General features: G+C 35.2%; 1 protein-coding gene across 1 annotated transcript in view; it reads right to left on the bottom strand.

The window, feature by feature from the left end:
* DPH6 (diphthamine biosynthesis 6) overlaps window positions 1-22,665 on the bottom strand; it is a 200,611-nt gene that overhangs the window by 52,006 nt on the left and 125,940 nt on the right. Inside the window, exon 13 of the mRNA XM_069017712.1 lies at window positions 11,246-11,488. Within this exon, the coding sequence (XP_068873813.1) occupies window positions 11,246-11,488 (243 nt within the window). The remainder of the gene's footprint in view (window positions 1-11,245; window positions 11,489-22,665) is intronic.

Raw genomic sequence — 22,665 nt, 5'->3', positions numbered from 1 at the left:
GTAGCCGAGGTGCTCTATCCCCCTGATCAGCTTCGTAGTCCTGCTCTGGACTCACTCCAGCAGGTCCATGTCCTTCCTGTGCTGAGGACCCCAGAAGTGGATACAGTCCTCAAGGTGGGCTCTCACCAGAGCAGAGCAGAGGAGCAGAATCATCTCCTTCAACCTGCTGGGCATAGTTCTTCCGATGCAGCTCAGGATATGATTGGCTTTCTGGAAAGCAATTTCATTTTGAATGTGGTGCTTTTTAGTATACAAATTTTTACTGGAAAATACATTTACACTCCATCTTATGTATATGAGTATTTTTGAGGCAAATATTTTTTTTCAACAGGCTAGTCAGTTACTTTCATTTTTTAATATGGTATGACTGTAAAACAAGGTCAGTTAAATGGCATACCATATGACTACTACACGCCTTTTGTTTTAACTCAAGCCATTTACATTGACCAATAATGTCCTACATACAGTTTGGAACTTGGATTTTGCAGGACTAGTTTACTCCCAGTTCAGTGTTACAGAAGTCAAACTCAGATGATGCAATTTGGGCAATTTCTTAAAATCTACTGCATTGGGTTGCCCAAAAAATTAAGAAAAAACCTCACCCCTGCTCCAGTTTTTATCATCAAGCATGAATCTATATGATATATAATACAATATAATACTTTAGTCCATTCAGCTCAGCTGTCTCAGCTAGGTCCCCTCCAAGCTCTGCCAAACCCCTGCTGGGTATGCGTAAAGTAGGAGAAACTCTTGATGCTGTGCAGGCACTGTCCAGCAACAGCCCATACAGCTATCAACACAGTGTTGTCCACAAATCCAAAACACAGCACTATAGGGGCTGCTATGAAGAAAATTAACCACTCCAGCTAGACCCACTCCAAGAGAAAGTTCACAATAACCTACAAGTTCTAAGCCAAGTTTGAGTTAAATGTGTCGCCATTCTCAGCAGTCACTGGGATGAGCTACATGGAAAGCAAACTTGTTCTTCTGAATATGAAGATATGTCTCTCAGATTACTACTGAAATATATAATGGGATCTCAACTGTTATGCTCCTAAAGGCAGATGACTTCAGGTACAGAAGATTAGAATGGAAGGTTTTCAGTAAATGGCCTTTAAGCAACATGTATTAATATATATGCTTGTTAAAAGTTGTTATACTAAGAAAAAAATATAAATATATACGCATGGATATGCTTGTAAGGTATATATATTACGTCTATAGGCACATATATGTATAAGAGGAGGGAGGGAGAAAAATCTGTGTATATATATATATATGTCTCCTCCAGGTAATTCTGCAGAACATGCACAGAGAGACTATGAGACTATGCATTACTGCGTTGCTGTCTGCAACTCCACACAAACACTCATTTGACAAATTACGACAATCCTTTACCAAAATCACTATCTTAATTAAAAATGGTTGACAGTTAGTATTTCCTGCAGCTAAGAGTTACGTTTTCCTCTTTCACACTCGCTTCTTCATTGGATATATATTTATGGATATATTTGCAAAAGTAACTATTTTGGTCAACTACAGAAGATGGCCAGGGTGTTTCCACAGAGGTAGTTATAAGTGAGATGCATAAAGACCTGCATAATACTAACACTGAATAATGTCCAAGATAAAAATCAAAGTTATATTTCAAGTCTTACCACCTGTGTTTATGGTGTTACATCCAAAGAACTGACGAGAAGTGAACAGGTATCATGTCAGCTGGATGCATTTTTATTTTTCATCAATGAAGCTGAATAAAAAGAGGAGAAAGCTGAAAGTGATTATTCACTGCTAGCTGCCATGCATGTAACTGGGTATTGACCAGGGAGCACTGCTCATTTTTGCTATGCAAAAACTTAAAGAGGTTTCAAAATAAGATAGCTCACTTTCACACTGTCTTACGTGCTTTTTTGAAAGTGGAGTACAGGAAAGCATAAATAATTTTTGGGTTACTTTGACTTTTATGAATAAGAAAATTAAAGATCTATTATTAATTCTGAAGACCATGTGATATCCTTCAGAGAAAAGGAGGAAGAAGAGGAGATGAAATTATTATTATGACCAGCACACAGAACCAGAGATGGGGATAATCAAGTACTGAAATTTAGTAGGATCTCTTGGATCACACAATAAAATAGTAAAGAAGTAGTTCCACTGGAAGAATGAAGATGTTTTCCCAAGTCAATTTCTTTTTTTCTCCCTCCTTTTGATTTTTTGATGGTAGAAGATCATTAATGTATCTGAATAGACACAAGATCCTTGCACAGTTTCAAAAGGAAAAGATGATAATTTGAGCTCTAATTTTGACTGAAACTTGACAAAGGAGAAGGACAGGTATGAATTTTCCTAGTTAATTGTGGAGTTTGTCTTCAGTGGAAATTTGCTGAATCTACTTGAGGTGTTGAGTCCCAGGCAGCTTCTTCTCCACAGAGCCACTTGCATGCCCTCCAGCCCCAGCAGGATGGGAAAGACAATTTGAAGAGCAAGCATGAGAGAACTCTTGGGCTGAGGTAAGCACAGCAGGTGATGATAAAACTAGCAATGCAAAGGCAATCCTTCACCTCCTTCCATCAGCAGACCGATGCCCAGCCAGCCTCTGGGCAACAGCCACCTTGAGAGACCAAGTTCTCCAGTTTTTATGGCTGATCATGGTGTCATACAGTATGGGATATCCCCTTGACTGCCTCTTGCCCACATCCAGTCTATTCACTGGGGTGCTGACTGGGAAAAAGCCTTGAAAATGTTCAAGATTAGCATGTTAGCCACAAATCCAAAACACAGCATCTTAGAGGCTCTTATGAAGACCCAGGAAGACCCTGTACACTACTCAATAGCAAGTTTCCTTCCTGCAACAGGAATGCTCTTCCAAGTCCTGCATAATCACAACAAAGAGGATATTGCCCACAGGGAAGGACTTTCAGTATATAAGTTTGACTAGTTTCCGAGATCTGAGTTTTCTGATTTTTACAGAGCTTACATTGAAGAGACAAACTAAAATATCCGCCCTGGAGAAGACCAAGATCTAGAATAGCTATTTAGTATTGAATATCAAACTACTTGTCAGAAGCAGTAACTTGGAACGGATGTTTGTAGTCTGAAAGAGATTAACTTGCTACAGTTTTAGAAAGGACTAGTTGTTAGTAAGACTTTCTATGTAGGTTGAGGTGGTACTATGGCTCTTCTTTCAGTACTGATCAACAGGATTACCTCATCCAAAGGAGAACAAAAAAATTTTGAAGGTGATGAAATCCTGAAATTCTATCCTTCATTGTGGGAATTTAAAGTGCCCTATGTGTAATTTGGACTACCGTTTAATAGGGAAGTTTCCTGAAGGTAGGACCTTGATCACTTTTCAACCAAAATGGCATTTTTCCCCTCTATAATGAATCAGTGACAACAGGTACTTGCTTCAGGGATGAAACTCTGCAATGGCTTTCACAGTCATCACACATTAGACTTTTGACCAGAGGTTCTGGCCTAAGCAAACAGTGGATGCATATATGCACTCCTGCTTAGCACAAAAGTGACAGGCTCAAAACAGAATTAATGTTTTCAGCAAAGGAGATGAAGAATCACTCAAAACCAGTCTTATAAGGGAACTGCTGCAGGGGAAAATCAGTCAGCCTGGATGAACTAGGCTGTTTACCACACTGAATAACTTGACATGCATTTCTTCACTCTGTCTACCTGAAAAACAACATTCAAACACATGGATATATTACCTGTAAATGGCAAATAAGCTAGTGTAAATCAGTCCATGGAAATCACAGAGCTATGCTGACTTATACCAGCTGAGGGTTTGATTGTATCTGTAGATATCTACACAAACGACCACAGAAGAAATGCTCTCCTTTCTTATTCATATTTTTTGTTTATATTCTACAAGTTGAATTCATGCATACTCTTTAGACTATTATGCAATCATATGATTTTATACACATATATTCCATTTCTAAAAATGGCTTCAGTTAAAGTCATGTTCTTTTAGTTGAATATGCTCCTTTTTAAAAGTTATTAAGGCTCCACTAATGTTACAAATAGAATATCACAATCTTCTTTAAAGAAAAAGTTCAAGTGGCAAATCTTTCACCTCCCATTGTTGTCCAGTGTCAAATGGCAGACTGTTTCCAAGGACCTCTTGATTTCCACTCTCTGCATTTGACCTGTGTTAAATATTCTCATTACAGTTGCTTCAAATGAATAGAAAAGCTTTGCCTAATCTGAACACAGGGGAAATGAAATACACTAGGCACAAGATGAAAGACCCACTAGCACTGAGCAATTTAATGTACTCTGTGTTCTGAATGTGGGCCATAAAAGAAGCCTGGGTTAATATATCAAACTGTGGACTATTCAAATAGCATCTAGTAACAAAAAAAATGTTATGAACCTGATGGGACAAAAAAGGGAAACAGAATCATGCATATTTTTCCTATTTAATTTTTGATAGGCATAGGTACTGGCGGGCAGCAATGGTTTTCAAAAATGGTTTTCTTCTGGTAATATTACAAATCATATTAATTAACCTACATTAGATTTTACTGCAATGTAAATGTAGCAGTGTTCTTATCTGTCATTTTTACCTTTATAATACTTGTTTACTTCTATTACTCATATTTTGACTATTTTGTTCAAGAAACTGGTAAAAGAAGACCAATTAAATTAACATTACCTATACTATTTTCTATAGGACACAGAATTTACAACACTTTTTGGAAATTTAACAATGTATTAAATAAAGGTATTAACCAATACATATAAAAAATTAGACAAAAAAGTGTACCTGAATATTACTGGCCTAGAAACATCTGTTCAGGATGGTGAAAAAACACGTATCTTCTCACAGAAATCTGGGGAGGTTTTTTAATATTTCATTTTAAGTTTTATAGTCATTTTCTCAATAGGTAAAAGAGGATCTTAAAACTTTATCCAATCCTTTGCAGCAAGAACGATCTTCAAGTTCCACTATTTGAGCATAAGCTACTTCTGTTGTTTTTAGGATAAAGTGTTAGAGAATGCATGAATTTTATTTAAATTCATGACAGTCTGTATACTTCAAATAGCACAGGAATATCTGAACAATGCACAGACTGCTGTTACAGATGCATGATGCCATTCTAAATGACTGCCACGAAAACACACTAATTACTCCAGGAAACAACTGCATGTAGCTAGACAGATTCTTGTTCAAGATTTAACTTGTTTATAACTTGGGACCTGTACATTATTTGTAAAGCAAAGTGGAAAGATACAGGAAAGCACCAATGGTATTTAAAGGAGTGTTGAAGAAGGTACGATGCAGGGGCTCCCTGGAAGGGGCCCAGTGCCCTAGATGACTGCTCTTAGGTATCTTTAAAAAATCCGAGTTCGGGCACACTTACATCTTTTGACATCTAAACAGTTTGTAAATCTGGTCCAAAAGGTTTAAATTTAGATTTTTAAATTTGGCATCAAGTTACCCAAGTGCTGAAATAAGTGTGGAGCCCATTCACAATATATATCAGATAAAACACTGTGAATCTTTTTTCCATCACTTCTGCATTACACACTATTAAGACACACATTGTCAACAACCTGACTGGCATTCCTGACAGAATGAAAGTCAACTGCAGCACTCTTTGCTGGATTTGAAACAATCATGGGATCACAGCCACGCATGCTGAATTCTTACCATAATAAAAAAGAAAGCTTCTGTCAGAAGAAGATGGGCTGGAGAACTTTTAAAGTTTGCACTATGTTTGCTCAGAAATTTTTTGGTGGGAGAGTACCAGACAACTAATGTCCAAATGCAACCTGCATTATAAAAGTCATAAGATATATTTTTTTTGTCACAGGAAGTATTTCACCAAGTAGATTTTTCATTAATGAGGATGAAAAATACATTGGCAGCTGCTTATTACAATAACTCAGAGGGAAACTGACCCATAATATCAGAATTAAAAAAAAATACTATGCGTAAAATGACTTGCTGAAAAAAAGATATAATGCCTTAGTACAATTAATATATCTTGATATTGCATTAAATATTATCTTTCTATGCAACTCTGTCTTATCTTAACAAAATATATTGTTTTCACTGTCTCAAAATCTCCCTTCACCAATGTTTTGGGTTCACTTACGAACACAACCAATTCTAAAGTTTCTGTTGATAAAACATTGTGTACTGAATACACTGAAGTATTTCCTTATAATTTTTTCTTTTTATAACAAAGAAGTAAGAGATAACATTTCAGAGAGTTCTGGAAAATCTGCCTCCAAGTTTGTATATATTTCATCCAACCAAAATAACTGAAACTAATTTTTAGCATTCAGACATTTTTATAAACAAATGTATTTCAAAAGCAGCAAATGGCCTCAAAATTTTTCTGTGAGGAAGTTAACATGTTCTTATCTCACAGAAAGAATTAATTCACAGTACTTTTCCATGGAATATACAATTGAATAGCAACAGTCTCAATGAGTATTCATTCCACAGTTTATTGGGATTTATGTATTATAGTGATCTAGCTATACCAAGTCTTGCTAGGGATTAGCAAGATGTAAAAAAAAAACCCCACAGCAGTTAAGCAAGCTGGAATGCCTGAAATCTTGAGACAGCACACCACGTTTCTTCTTTGTATTGGTGAGGATAACAAAAGAAAGCAAAAAACAAGCATTCAGAGGTAGAAAAAAAATGTAACCATGATCTTGCCCATCTCAGTTAGCCTAGAGGAATCTGCTGTACAGACAGAAGTACAATCCACCACTTGAAATAGTCTAACAAAATACTACAGGGATGTCTCTGCATGGAAAACCCATGGGCAGGGGAAGGAGAAATTAGGGTGTAGACTCAGGTCCCAACTAAATATAGTGGGAGTACTGTCTAAATGGTACAACTCAAGCCCTACTGAATAAAATACATTCACAAAGTAAATTAATAAAATTTTGCAGGCACAGTCACTGTTATATCATTATACAATAATTATTTGGAATATTTCCATCTATCAATAATGCCATCTGTCCCACCCAATACAAATGGACTACAACCCATCTGGCTTATTTTTTTCTATTGATTACTCTGCTGAATGAGTTAGCAAAACCGCTTATAAAATCATCATATTACATGACACTGTCATTAAAAGATGTGAAGTAAAGAAAAACACAAGATGAGACTTAATTGGAAAACTGTCAGTTCTTCTTCCAGAAAGTTTTAGCAATGCTATAAGCTTATTTCTTTTTTTTTCTGGCTACTTAAAAAAAGCCCCAAGAAGACACAAAGCCCAAAAACCCCCTAAATGCTAACTACTGGATTAGACAGAAATTGTTCTACCACACAACTGCTACTAGGTATGCTAGAGAAGGTCCCTAAACTTATCTCTTCCAGAGTATCCAAATATCCCTAAGTATGCCTGGCAATCACAAAGAAACTGTGGAAGGAATGTAACTTAAAAATAGGGTGGAAGAAAGCTGATGATGGCTGGCACTTGTATTTGTTAATTCCAATAAGTCTGCAATTCCTAGGTTTCGGGTTTGATTACTCATTTGCATAATTGTCTTTATGCTATTTTTGCAGCCTCTGTTTTTCTGTTTTGTTGGTTTTTTTTTTTTTTTTTTAACCACTGTTTCCCTTATCTATATTTTAATTTCTCCAGCAACAAAAATGCAGTTTTTATCTGCCTACAGAATTAAATGCTAACTTCAGCTCCTTCACTCTAGATCTCAGTTTTTACAATACCTTTTAGTTTTAACAAAGGTAATCTCTCTCGTGTACATTCAAAATGTTGATCCAAAGATCCTTAGCCCAGTTAGTTGTGTTGTTCTTTTGAGTGAACCCTTGGTGGGGCTACTTTCTTATCCTTCCCTCCCCACTATTTTTTTTTTCTTTCTACTACAGCCTTACATCCCTTCACCAGATTTCTGTTTCCTCTGTCACCCCAAATGGCTTTTCCAGTGATGCTGCAACTCAAAGGGACATATGAAGGAAGAGGAGAGAGGAACAGGGCCTGCATTCCAGCTCTAAGGACACAACCCTTGATGACTGTGGGTAACTGGAGCTCAGGGAAGCTCAGGGGGTTATACTGTAGGGTTGAGGCTGCAGGAATGGCGCTGGGAGCGCAGATACCGGGCTGCCATAAGGAGTGAGGGAAATCAGGATGACAAGAGTAGAAAGGAGTTGTGTGGGGAAGGAATGATGCTTGAATAAGGAAGGGACCAGAGGCTGAGTGACTGAAACAAGTTAGAAGTTGCTAGGGGGTCCAGCCTGCTTACTGTTACTGTTTGCTCCCTCTCTTAAAATCCCTTCCCATCCTCGATGCTCACTAGAACCACTTCTCTAGTTAATAGTATATGAAATATTGCCTCTGGAAAAAAATATTCTTCTGAAATATACTTTTATAATTTATCTAGATTTTAAAAAATATTTAAATTTAAATATAATTGATCTTTCTCTTTGTAACTCAAGAAGTTCCTAAAAGACAGTTGTCACTGGCAATATTACAAGAAGTCTTCTAAAGTCCAGCTAAGTGTGTCTGACCCTGTGGCCTTATCTCAAATGAAGCTTTGAGCAACTGCATGCCCACATCCAGCTCTTAGAAGTAAACCTTTTGTGCTATACGAACGTATCCAGAGAACAATTCTCACACTTCTCTTTATATTATGTGCTGCTAGGTCCAATATATTGGTGTCCGAAACAATTTATATGAACCATTTTGTGCTTTACTGACTACTGCCATCAAACATGTAGAAGGATTCAAGGGAAGTTGCTGAACAGTATTATTTATGTAGAAGATATTTACCAGGTATCACCACATGACAGAATGCTAAATTTCTCATGCTCTAAAGAAAAACACCTTTGGCAGTTCTGATGCATATGATTTAGTCACCATTTTAAATAAAATTATCTTAATATACCATCGCCTTGCTACTAAATACAGAACATTCAACAAATAGAAATACAGAGTCTAAATCCCATTTTTAAAACATAATTAATTCTATGCTTTATGATGTATAGCTTAAAAAAATGAGTTCTTAGCTGAACTGTTTTATTTGCACAAACAAACCTCTTTTTTGATGGATGACAGAAGGAGAACAATTTCAACTGAGAAACCATTTGTTCTTATTAAATAATCTATAGGTTGCTACTGGTTCAGGCCTTTGGCCACTGCTTAAAATAAAGTTAAAGAATAATAAAATTCTTTTGGTCTGGCTGACTTAGTTTACTTGGCAAAAACAGACCATTATTTCATGTCATGGTATTCAACAGAACTGTCTGTAGCAGCACTGGGATACCAAAACATCAACAAAACCACACAGGTGAGAAACATGCCTTCAGAGTAAGGCTACCATATTCTGTCTTCCACAGAGAAAGGCAGTATCTTACAGAAGCTGGAAGGCTGTTCCAAAGTAGAAGCTACATTACCTGTTTTCAATGATACTGAACCAGAACTGTTGTACAATTTATCGTTTTCAACACAAAATCTCTATTTTCATTAACAGGACAATTGTATTTTCAGGGCAGGGTAATTCCCTCCTCTAGTTCCTTGTAACAGAAGTATTTGATAAGTATTTTTCTCTGTTTTACTTTGTACATAAACCCCTACTAATCAAAAAATATGCATATCCTGAGGAAAAATTGAATTCCTCTGTCTGATCCTCCTATTGACAAAATGATAGAAACAGGAATATGCAGCTGCTAATAACACCTCACTCCCATTTATATTTAGGTTTTATCCAAAGCATTTTTAGATGGTGCTGTGGCACACATTACTTTATCTAATATTTTTTTCACTTTCTGATGCTGTCATTACTGAATTATGATCTGATAAGCACAGCATAAGACTGATGAACATCCTACAGGATTGCCTGATGCCTGATTGCAGGATGTTTTTCTTAAAGATTTCTGAAAACTGTCAGGCAGCTATCACTTCACAGGAGTATGTGCAGGCAACAATCCATTTTTTAAGCTATGGCTTGACCAGTAAAGAAGTGACATGGAATAGATATTAGTGATAGCTCAAACGTAAGAAACTTAATCAATATTTTTCAGGTAGCTAGAAAAAAGCAAAAAAAAAAAGCCAGTACTGCCTAGTCATCTTAGTAAGTGGAAGAAATAAAGAGTAGCTGGTATGCATAACAACTATGGAAGACCTAAAAGACTGTATATGGAAAAAGGGTAAGTTTTAAAGAACTGGCAAACACCACCAATCTGTCTTCCGATGTTATATATTGCAAATCAGAAAGCAGATAGGGTTAGTGATCATGGTATGTTACCAACTGGTCATGGAACAAAAATCAGAATTTAATTTAAAAAACTGAACTGAATTTAGATTCAATACTGGATCTGAATCTGGTCTTGAAGAAGTAATAAAAACTATTTTAGAGTGGTTTTTATTAGTAAATCAAGTTGAGATGTGTAAGCATGTAAGCAAAATCTACATCTTTACTCAGAAAGACACTTGCCTAGTGCAGAGCCTGGAAACAAAGGCAACTAGAAGGAAAGTTTCAGGTGTTTTTCCTTCTTCTGTGAAAATATTAACATATTCTATGCTTCCAAGCCCCAAGAAAACATAATTAGGCTATATTAAATTATACAGCAATTATGCCTTTGGTTTTTACGCATTTGGGGAGAAGTTACGTTTTATTTACAAGATTTGCATCCGCTACCTTTTAAGGCTGGCTGGGTGCTCCATGGCTATTTAAGAAAAGGGACACATACAAATTAGAAATTATTGTGGCATCATTATAAATTGTTGTGCAAATTATTATGCTGTCAGGGTTAACCAATAGACAGGCATGTCCAGATATGGTCTTAGAAGTCCAGCTGAATATAAAACAATAATGAGCAGTAAATCGCTAAACTCAGTTATCATAACAATATTATTTGTAAGAAAGTGGGGAAAAGATCCTCAACAGAACAACTCACAAAAAGCTGAAGTAAAATACCCATTTCTCATTATGCAAAAATATATGGACAGAAGTAATTCAAATGAGGTATTGTTCACATTTTGGTAGAGAAATTGACTGTTCTTTGAGAGTTCTTTAACACAACGCTTTGGGGAATTAAGACAAAGTTAGTGGTGAATATAACTTTCTATTAAGCAATTTTCTTTCTCAATTGTGCACAACCACTTATGAGCCAGAATATAACAGCTCAATCAAACATTTACTTGAACCCCTCTGAAATGTACTAAGAAAATTCTGATATTACTGCAAGACTTAGAGAGAAAAAAAGACAACGCAGAAAGAGGAGAATTGATATAGCAGCTACCTTTTTGCATTCCCTTAATTTCTTCTGCCACATGGAGTGAGCAATAGGAATGCTCTTGCTGTCAGTTACATAGCAGCTGGCTGTGATGACGTGGTGGAGTGCAGTCTTCTGGCTCATAGCTTGAAGAACTCGCTCAACATGACGGAGGGAAACTCCAGCCTCTCTGTGTATGCCACCGCTAACAAGCTGCATTGTGCAAGGTACCAGAGCAATCTGTCCAGCACAGTAGAGAATATCACCAACCTAGGAGAGAATCAAACCAAGTAAATAAGATTCTGGGAGTTTACAGAAGACAAGGGAAGCACCTTTCTGTCCTCCAGCTAGTTTCCTTCAATAGTACTGTTCTTTGCCATCATTTGTCACAAATGGAGCAAACATGCCAGTCTAAGGATAATTTTTTATAGGGATTTAACTACAACACAGAAACACAGCACTACAATAAACTGTAACCCAACAGTTAATGCATGGATGTATGTGTGAGCTCAAAACAACAATCTGATGTTCTGGATTGTTACAGCTGCTGGATCACACTGATGCCCCAACATGGTTAAATATGTTCTTGCTTTCTTTTCTTATGAGTGATGATGCACATTATCTTTGGTTCAATGCTATTTTTTAATCTTCTATGTCTTAAGCTTTGTTTTATATAAAACCATATAAGAAAGTATCAGTACATATCTGTAACATCTGTAGTAAACTAATTTAAAAATACTGTAAAAAATATACTTGTAGAACACCTAAATGACTGTGTATGAACAAAAAGGGATGATATTCCACCAGAAGGTAAAAGCAAATTGCAGACTGAAAATAAAATGCTGAAGAATTCTACTTGAACAAAGAGATGGGTCACCTTTTGAAAATGGAATTAAATGGGTGGCCAGATTTACTACTGCAATGCAGTTACTTTGGGCTTATTTTCCAAAATCTTCCTGGCAACACTCTGAAGACCTACTTTTTTTAACAGCAGCCAGCAAAGGAAACATTTATTCTTATTATTCAGACATCTCAAAGACTTTTTTATAAAATCTTAATGTAAATATGAAAACTTTTTATCATCTTATGCTGCACTTCTCTAGAACGTCTGTGCATTTCCTAATCAGTGAAACAGTAAATTTTATTCACTATCAAAAGAAAACTAAGTATAGAAGTGGGAAGTAAGGTGGGCGTAAGCAGCTTTGAAGTCAGCACAGGAAGAATTTTGCTAGGAGTAAAGACAGAGAAAATGGACTGTGAAAGAAATCTTTCAGAAGAATTTTGCAGAACTTACTGTATAAACTGTAAAAACTCCTCAGAATTAAGAATAATTAGAAAAGAAATCTGTGTCCTAGAAGACATGGCAATCAAACCATGTGACAGACCCATATGCAACTCCAAATCTGTCCTCATAACTGTCTGTGTCTCACAAAAGACTCACACATGTAACTATTGGAAGAGTATCTTACACAATTTGGCATACAAGTTCTATGATTAGCAGCTGAAGAGGGGGAGGAGGCAGAGAGGAAACAATATATCAACTGACACACATCAACTATTTAAATGGTTTAAAATACCTGAAATATTGTTTGATAATGCTATATATAATCCTGAATTTGGAAAAAATATATGAAAGCAATATTTTGGTTTATAGGAACAAATGGTCTTTTTTTTTTTTTTTTTTACAGCGCTATTTTAAAATATGTGCCACTGAAGAAGGGAGTCCAGCCAGCTACCAAGTGGCATACTGACAAGATGAGAAACAAATTCAGAAAGATATGATTCAGAGGGGCACAGGTTTGTTTTTAAAGCAAACCATTCATTTTCACCTCTGCAAAGTGAAATCCATGCATTAGTCGAAAACTCCAATGCAGGTAGTTTATACTTCTACAGAAAAAAAATCACACTGACGGTATTTCTTCCTTTTTTTCCCCTGTTGAGCTGCTGGTTTTCCATGCATCACCCATGTTAATTATTAGGTAGACAGAAGAGCTGTTCAACCAGTTCACTTCCCCTATTCTTGAACAGATTGTTTGAGACATAATATGAATACTAATTAACGATAAAATATCTGTCAGTGTTTTGAAATACAGACCAAGATAGCACTTTCTTAAAGTATTCTGGACAGTTCTGATACAATTAACCCCACTGGTCAAAAGCAAGGTCATAAAAAAATCTCTGAAGGATTTGAGCAAAATTGGCACCACTTTTGGCTAAGATTCAGTGGGAATTTTGCAGAGTTTTTAAAAAATCAATTGAAAAAATCCCTCTGTTCCTAACATACTTGTTTGTATCTTAAGATGCAATTAATAGAAAAACAGTGTTCCCAACAAGCCACCATGTTATGGAAGGGTGGATGCAAGGGGAAAAGAGGGGAAAAGGATAAAAAAATGGCCACAGATTTGCAGCAACTGTATTTCAGGGGGACATAATTTAGAATAAGGGAAGGAGGAGGGGCATCTCTTTTCTCTTTCCCAGTGACTCAGTCATAAAAAGCAAGCATAAATAATCAGCAAGGACAAAGCAGCAAACCAGTACAAACACTGTTTTAGCAGATTTCAAGACGTTGTCTCTGGAATATTTGAAGCATTATACAGAAAATTTTTAGCAGAGTAAAAGGCATTTAAAACAGGGAAGTCATCATACTATCTTGTTCACAGTACTGAAATCTTACAAGAGGAGCTGTCACAATGTATGGTGTCAGTACTTGTGTTGTGAAAGTGTTCTGCAAAACCCTGCTAGAACCTTGCAACAGTTTATCTTTTGGAGCATTTAGGAGGATAACAGAAGATCTTTCAGGGTATAGATTCACAGTGTATTGAGCCTAGAGGACTTGCATTACACAACTCAGCATAGAAACAAAACTATAATACAAAAGATCTATATTGATCCCTAAAGGATCCGTATGTATATAGTGGATGTCTCACTGGTGATTTGATTTTCACTGCAGACCATACACATATTTCCAGTGCTAAAATTTCAATAAAGACTTGAACCAAAGAAAACCCAGAAAACTCAAGCTTCATACTGCTGAGATGCTCACTTGTACAAATTTATTTTCAGTATAGTTTCATGGCAGTAAGCAGGTTATAAATGGGGCCTCATGTGATTCCACATTTCTTCCCTTTTTATTTTCATTTGTATCATTGCAAGTTAAATGGAAGGTGAGTCCTTATAAGTTAACATAATAGTTTAGCAGCTGTTTTGCTCAGTTGGCACAACTGTAAATAATCAGAGGAATTCAGTGGACAATCAGAACCTCAGAAGATGCAATGCATGCTCTCATTGGATAGAAAGCTAAGAGATTATTTGAGAATTACTAGTTTTCACAGTGTAGATGTCTTGCAGGGGTAAGTATAATTCAGACCTAGGGCACAGCTTATACCAATGAAAGACTGTGTAGTAGCTTTTGTTTTTCTAAGGTGCTTTCACTAATTAGGAAAACAGAAGGAAAGCATCTATGGTGTCATGGAACGGAACAGTCAGAAGAACTGACTTGGTGCCACTTCAAACTGTCCTATCCCATGAAAAAGTTTTTAAAAGTATTCTAAGTTACCAAAACCACAACATATCTCCCATACACATATATATATATGTATATGTATGTATCAGGAAAAGAAATGATGACAAAACCAGACTTAACTGAACACAAGGTCTAACTTAAGCTGCTAAATAGAAAATAAAAGCTGCAATTATTGTTGCCTAGAAAGAAACAGAAGTAATAGGATACCTATAGATATGCACTGACTTGTTTCTTTTTCAATTAAAGGCCAAGAGCAACACATAAAGTTTATGAAACTGTTCCTGCTGGTATTATTAAGACTTGCTAGTGATTAACTGACAATATAAAAATTGCTGGAAACTTCTAACAGAGGGATCTCAAACATTCACCCACAGATACTTTGGCAAATGCTAATAGTTGCACCACAAACACATGTTGGAAGGACGGAGTCAATATGCAATCAGCCAAATCTTTGTTATGAATGCAGTTTGGTGTCTGAGTGATTGCTGCCCTTTAACAGGTCAGGATGCACGAAAGGTTCAGTGACCCCCTGACCTAACAGTGACACAGCCCACCATTAGGCTCAGTCAATGTAAATAAGCAGAACTGACAACACACTAATAGGCTGCCTCTGGTCAGCCACGGGTACCTCTGACCTTAATGAAGACCTAAATCAATTAATACTCGAGGCAATAAAGACCTCTGGCTGATTAAGTTAGATAGAAATAATCTTTTCTAACGGGATTAAAGCTGCAAGGTGGTGAACTTTTTATTCAATATATGATAATCCTTTCTTCCTAGGGCCCTCTTACTTTAGATAATGATGGCAAAATTGCTTTTTGCAATGTGAAATCTTTCATTCAACTGACTATATGAATAAAGTTTTAAAGGCATTGTTTAGACAACAGTAATTGAAAAGCTTTGAGTTCACACTATGAAATCAAATTGTATCTAACATGATTCTAATACACCCAACTTTTAATATAATTCACATGTTTTTTCTTGAACTGTTACAAAACTGTAGTCTACAAATTCCAGGAATGAGTTCATAACACATAGTTGAGTTTGATACAGGTTTTCTTCTGAGAAAAAATGTGCAGTTGTCAGTAGCTAAAAGATGAAGGATATATTCCTAAACTATTATTATTAATATTATTATTATTATTGTTACCTTTGACCAAAAACGTTATTCTTACCTTTGACCAAAAAAACCCAACATTACTAAGACTCCACATATAGCTTAGTCAAATGTTTGCACATCATACTCAAAACTTCAGAACTTCCCTTTGAATAAAATAATCTTTTTTCCTAGTTAGGTCGAGAAAGTATAATTAATCAATACAAATTAATCAATGGAATATTATGGCTATTTTATTGAACTACCTATAATATTTCCACAGTTTTTAGGATTTTATAATTTAGTTTTCAGATGCTGTGACTCCGTTTTGCTAGTTCTTATTTTGGGATAGATGTTTCAATATGTATCTGATCTCCTAAGCTACAAGACTACAAAACACTCATCATTTTGTATTTGCTCTTTACTATTAAAGTTTATTTTATCAATGTGTGTTTTAAATTTTTCTCTTTGAACTTACATATTTGTGGGTTGAAAATTCATAGAACATTTATTTTAACAAGAAGTGAAATAGTACTGCAATTTCATGGATGCCAACCTAGGTTGTATTTTTTTTTTCCTCTGCAGTTCAGGAAAATTAAGATACATCATCCCACAGACTCATATTTGACATTGAACACAGTGTCATAACACTAGCAACACACCTAAAACTTTTGTGCATTTCCTAATTTAAATGATACCAAAGAGAAGTATCATGTCACACAGTACACAAACACTGAGCAGCACAAAACCTGGCAGTTCTTTCAACTCAACAGTGCATCTGAAGAAGCCACAATACTGTTATGAATACTAAACCAACATAATGAGTATCTCCTAATCATACTCTCTACTTCCCAATTGTAAACACCTCTGCAATCCTCTAAAAATTGAGTAACTCAAAATGAGCTTTTGGACAGTGCTGGATTTACAGCAGGCAATCTCATTTAATACATTCCTGAAGGTCTGTAGTACCTTGAAGTTTAACAAAATGCTAAATGCACAGACCTGAGAGGGACGATCTGGACAAAAACTTAAGAGAAGGTAAGATCAAAGTCTTAGCTTGAAAATAATCTTTTAAAAACTGTTCTAACCTATCACAGAAAATTATAATATTTGCATACATATTTTTGGAAATGTGTTGGTTGTTTTTAAATCTTGATCAATGTCAAATCAATTTTATTCTGCTGTACAACTGACAGAAATAAAACCCACACAATTCTGATTTACAGAAGACAAAGATTGAAAAACTGAAATTTTCACTAAGAAAACCCATCTCAAAAACTGTCATTCGTATTCCAAGGGAGTATTAGACATAAATCAAAAATAAATGCAGCTTTTAAAGTCAGAACCTGTAGTTATAAACATCTAGAAAGACTCCAATAAAGGTGGGTGAAAAAGCCTTGCCATCTAATACATCCATGTGGACATGACAGACAGCTAGTCTGAAATCTTCTCCATGACTCTTGTTTTAGTCAACTTGGAATCTCCAATAGAGAGAGAGGAAATGAACAAAATTGAGGTAAAAAATATTCTTTACTCAATACGCATATTTTGGCCCATGTGCTGTACTAGTGCCCATGGTACATATTTTTCCTTCATGGAAAATTACAGTAGACAGCTCAAAGACTTAATGCCATAGATGATAAACTGTTCTCCATATTTAGTAGGGTGCTTTTTCCTAAATATAAAAAGAGCAGTCTCCCTACTTTAAAATGAGCAAGCTAACAAGAGTATTAATCTTTGATGCATTTCTTCCTTGGGACAGTGGAATTCTAGTCTTCATGACTATTAATCTGCCACCTTTTACAAAGCCTACCATTCCTCTCAAGCTTTTGAAAAAAATCACAAGTTCTCACACAACCACATTAGCAAATCTGCCAACTGTGAAAAATTGCAGAACACTCAGCTTTATGAACATACCTTATCTAAAAAATGGAGTAAAACCTCCAGACTGATTAACACTTCCTCATTTATTATTCATATCACTTCAAATAAAGAAGCCAAACAAAACAAATTTTTTAAAAATGTACTCAGATGAGTTTGTTCCTAACAATTGGGGTTGGGATGGGGAATGATACACTTTAATTGGTATTTACTAGAAACACTAAAGGCCTTGTCAGGGTCCAGACAAACAAGGTAGAAGAGACTAGTATCCAACAGTGTAAAGTGAGGGAAATGACTCAACATAGACATGAACTCTTGAGCAATGGATACCACATTTTTAGAAAATGCATATTATATCCATTGCAGGTGATTATGTTTTTTAGTGAATTATATATGCAGAGATAGTAGAGGATAATAGTTATAATTCATATGGATTCTTAAAATATCTGATAAGGCATACCTGGAAATTATTTTTTAACTCTCCTAATTATAAATGCTGTTAACTAGCTGATAGTCTGTAAGGAGAGAGTAATGAAAATGCCAATGTAACTGAAGTGGGATGCCGCAGGGATTGGTATTAGGCTTGATTTTGTTTAACATCTTCATTAAGTCACTGGAAGAAGGGATTAACAGCATGATAATGAAACCCACAGAGGATACTAAATTGGAATGTGCACCAGTAGAAATAATAAAAATGGACTCAGATAGGTTTGAAATAAAGGCAGCAAGTAAGAAAACAAGACATCTTAGGAAAAATGAAAACTCATGCCAGAACATATGGCAAAAATATTTTGAAATACAGATATTCAGAACAAGGGAGAAAACTTGACTGAAGAGCTGCTGAACAGTTTATATTAAAACATAACTGCTTTTTACTAGACACACATTCAGTATAGGACAAAAGAAGATGCAGTCTCTGTTCTGATATTGGTCTAATCAAAGAGTAAAATTTATTAAAAATCCCCAAACTGGTATCATAACCTTTACAAAAAAGTATGATATGGTTTCCATATTTCAAAAGGAAGTCTGTAAAAGAACAGGTGATATCAAAGCTTCAGATGATTCTTCAGAGCTGATGAAGTCCTTTTTACCAGAAGTTTTTAGATTTGATCATTAACATTGTTTTCCAGTTTACAGCTCAGCATAGCAGCATTCAAATTATGATAAGCATCTTAATCAGCCAGGGTAAAGATGTAAAAATTAAAAGCCCCCTGTTTTTACTCTCCTCTGCAAAGTGGAAATTGTCTACAACTTACATGAGGTTATCTAAGTATTTATTTGGGGTTCCCACACAGTTCACTTGTGGTTTTACTATTTAATCCTAAATTTATTTTCATAACAATAGCTTTATAAAGTATCACCAGAGAAAGATATAGCTGGCATGTTCACAAGACAATCCTCCCTCCTCGATTTCTACATTTTTCTCTACTCTTAACAGTTCTAGGGAACCGGACAGCACATAAAGGAGACAGGTTATAAGATAACTGTATCCATACACACACTATCTAAAGGAAGAAAAGACAAAAGATTAAGTGATGTGATATGTGTTTGCATTACAGACTTTGTCTCTTCTACTTTTATCCTTAAACATGCATACTTAGAAAGGGATCTTGCAATAACCTTCCCACATTAACTGAAGCTTCTGCTGACAAAGTCCACTTACAGTAAACTAAATCACCAGTTCAACTATCACTGCAGTGATAAAGCAGTCCAGGAAAGCACAGTAGAAATTTCTAGATTTAAGTTCCTATTAACAATAAGGGTGCTGCTGCTTACGGCTGCTGCTCTGTTGTGGAATTCAGCATCCAAGGAGAATCAAGACTGCAGTCATAGAATCCTATAAAGAGTGTGTTTTATTTTTTCCCTTTCTTACCTGCCTACAATCCTTATTCATGCCAACTGTCAAAAGTTTAATGTGATTATAAACAGAAGAGGGACAGCTAAGCAGAGAAAATACTCTGTACTGAAAAGTGAAAGCTGTTCATCACACGACAGTAATTCACAGTGTATGAAACACATTAACACCGTGACATTCTATTCTTACAGAAAAGATTTTGTTCCCAGCCTTCACTTGGCTTAATATTCTTATGCGAAATATGCTGTTCATGATTGTCACTGGCTACTTTAAGGTGGTTTGTGATGACTGGGAGATGGGAAAGAAGCAGTTGCATAAAACCAAGCACCAGATAACCGAAAACAAGTTAACTGTAACTACAGTAAGCTAAAAGTAATAGTTCTCATTCTAGCCATAGAGTGTGGTTTTGGTTTTTGTTGTTTTTTTTTTTCTTTTACCCATCCTCTATGTATTCCTAGTCTCACATGCATTTTACTTACATCTATGACTACCTAAGCAATAATCAACATTAAAACAGCTCGTATGTATGTTTGTAATGTATGACATGTTTGTAATGTATGTTTGTGATGTATGACAAAGATTATTTAGTGCAGAAGTCCCATTTATAATAAGTATATCCACCATTTCCGAGTGGAAATGAAAGGAGATTTGTTCATGCAGCTAGATGTACCTGTACAATACACACAATAGTAAAGCATATAATATATAACCTACATGACATACAGTATTTATCACAATCCTCTACTTATTTATTCATATTTCAGTGATAATACTTCCTTAAATAGCAGAATATCTTTCTCTAGGGATACATCTTCCAATGCAAATTTGTAAGTCAAGTTCTGATTATACTTACAGAACCTGAACCTTTCAACAAAGATCTACATATATACTTAATATTGTTGGCCAAACTAATGTCATATTACCTTTTCTGCATCATCAATTTAACAAAAATTGACAAAGAAATGAGTTAGGGACTCCATGGTATCAGCTGCAAAATCCTGCTAAATCCAGCAGTACAGCAAGAATTCTGTGCTCTGAGCAGTAAGATATGACCTGATCTATAAATTTAAAGAGCTTGTAATTCCACAGTGACGATGTATTATACATTCTCATGTAATCTGAATTACAATGTTTATGAAGTGCAATCCAAGAAACAAAATGCATGAGGAAAGTAATGCCTTTGTTAATGCATGCTATTAACTATCCTAAAATATAAAGATTCCTAACAAAACAAAATAAAACTAATGGAAATCAGTGAAACACAAAACAACCTCAGAAATACACTAAATACGCTCATCCATTTTCACAACTTTTATCTATTGTATGCTTAAATACTGACCTTTTATCAGAATTGCAGTGTGTACAACATCCTTATTAAAGTATCATTAAATTCCTAACCATGCAATGAGGCAGAGTTTTCTATGGAGCTTTCAGTGGGTAGATATTCATTTAGATCAGCAGCACTTCAAGACAAGAACTTTCCTATTGACTAAGTGGTAACTTGCATTTAAAAATTGAATTTCTGTAACAAATTTTATTTCAATTCTGTTTCATAATTAGATTATAACTGTATTAAATTATATTCTATACAGTAATACATATTCATCTGGGTATGGAGGTAGTATCTCGCATTATACATTTTCTAATTTTTTTTTCTGGGGTAGTTTTTGGTTTTGAGTATCTTCAACTTGTTCCTTTTAGGACTCATTTTCATGGAATTTTCTAAGTGGTTTAAAAGGATAAAAGTTGAGAACTGGAAATTGCAATATTTGTGCCATGTGTCATGTTGTGCCATTCAAGCCGTAATCATGTTTCTATCCATCTTATATCACAAAACAATTTCAAGAATCAGTGTCTGCAAATTTACTATGTGCTTAGCCCTTTTGTTTGCATTATTAATAAAGTAGTTATTTTGCTAGCAAAAACTAATTGGAGAGTCAAGCCCCCTGACACAAAAATGGATAGAAAGCCAAGTTTTGAAACTAAAAAGGGCTAAATAAGAGGAAGGGAGGGGCAGACTCCAGCAAAGAATAATCCAGCAATTCGGTTAATCAACTGCAATATTGCTGAGACCCAGGTTCAAATCCCTTCTTTAGTATTTTCTTTTTAGTATTTTCCTTTTTTTCCTGATAATGACAGTGCTGATGTGAAAATGGGCACTCCAAGAAGCACATCTCTTAAAATCTTCTACTGGAACTGTTCTAATTTGTTTAAATAAATTCATGATCTTGGATAATACAGGATGGCATGATCCTGCTCTATGATAAAAAGTATTAGTTATGATGTGCAAAAGCTTTACAATGAACATTATATCAAAACTGATACATATCTGATTAGGATTTCTATCTTCATAGTCTAACATTATCCAAAAATTACAAGTATCCCAAACTGCTATGAGATGGTCATTGTTATCTTACAGTTTTTGAAATGACAAACATTTAACACTATAAAAGATACTTAAGATAAGCCTTATATTACAGAACATTCATACAGATAACTCTGTATGAACAGAGTTTTTGTGAAATATTTAGGCTACTTCAAAAGACACAAGATGACAAAATAGAAATCATGTTGAGGAGGGAATTTTTACCACATTTTTAAAAATAAAATAAAAATGCTTACACAAGTCTAATGTGAACATGAGATGGGATCAAGAAGTTCTCTTGGATGTATAATAGTTAAAACTTAAGCACAGAAATGATGAATTAGAAACAATATTGATGGCATTATTATCAGAAAATCTTTTAACTTTTAATTTGAATTTTACAAATAACCAGTAGAGTATCTCTTCAAAATCAGAGGCTGTATCAAAGTCTACAAATTATGCTGAGAACAGTTTAAATATCTAATATTGCTTTTTGAATCAAGGGAAATTATAGGTATGTTACCGAAAACATAACCTTGAATGACAATGCAAATGTCTAATATTCTGCTTGTTCAGCCCAACAGAATGAGCTTCTAATATGCAGCTAAACAGTGCACAGTATTCAAAAAGTATGCAAAAATGCCAAAATCTTCAGTGATGGAAATTGTGTCATATAAATTTTGCATTCTATTTATATGACATAAAGATTGAAGTTGCACGACTAGAC

This window comes from Aphelocoma coerulescens, chromosome 5, assembly GCF_041296385.1.
Source record: "Aphelocoma coerulescens isolate FSJ_1873_10779 chromosome 5, UR_Acoe_1.0, whole genome shotgun sequence".
Lineage (NCBI taxonomy): Eukaryota > Metazoa > Chordata > Aves > Passeriformes > Corvidae > Aphelocoma > Aphelocoma coerulescens.
This window is presented reverse-complemented; position numbering and strand designations above follow the sequence as displayed.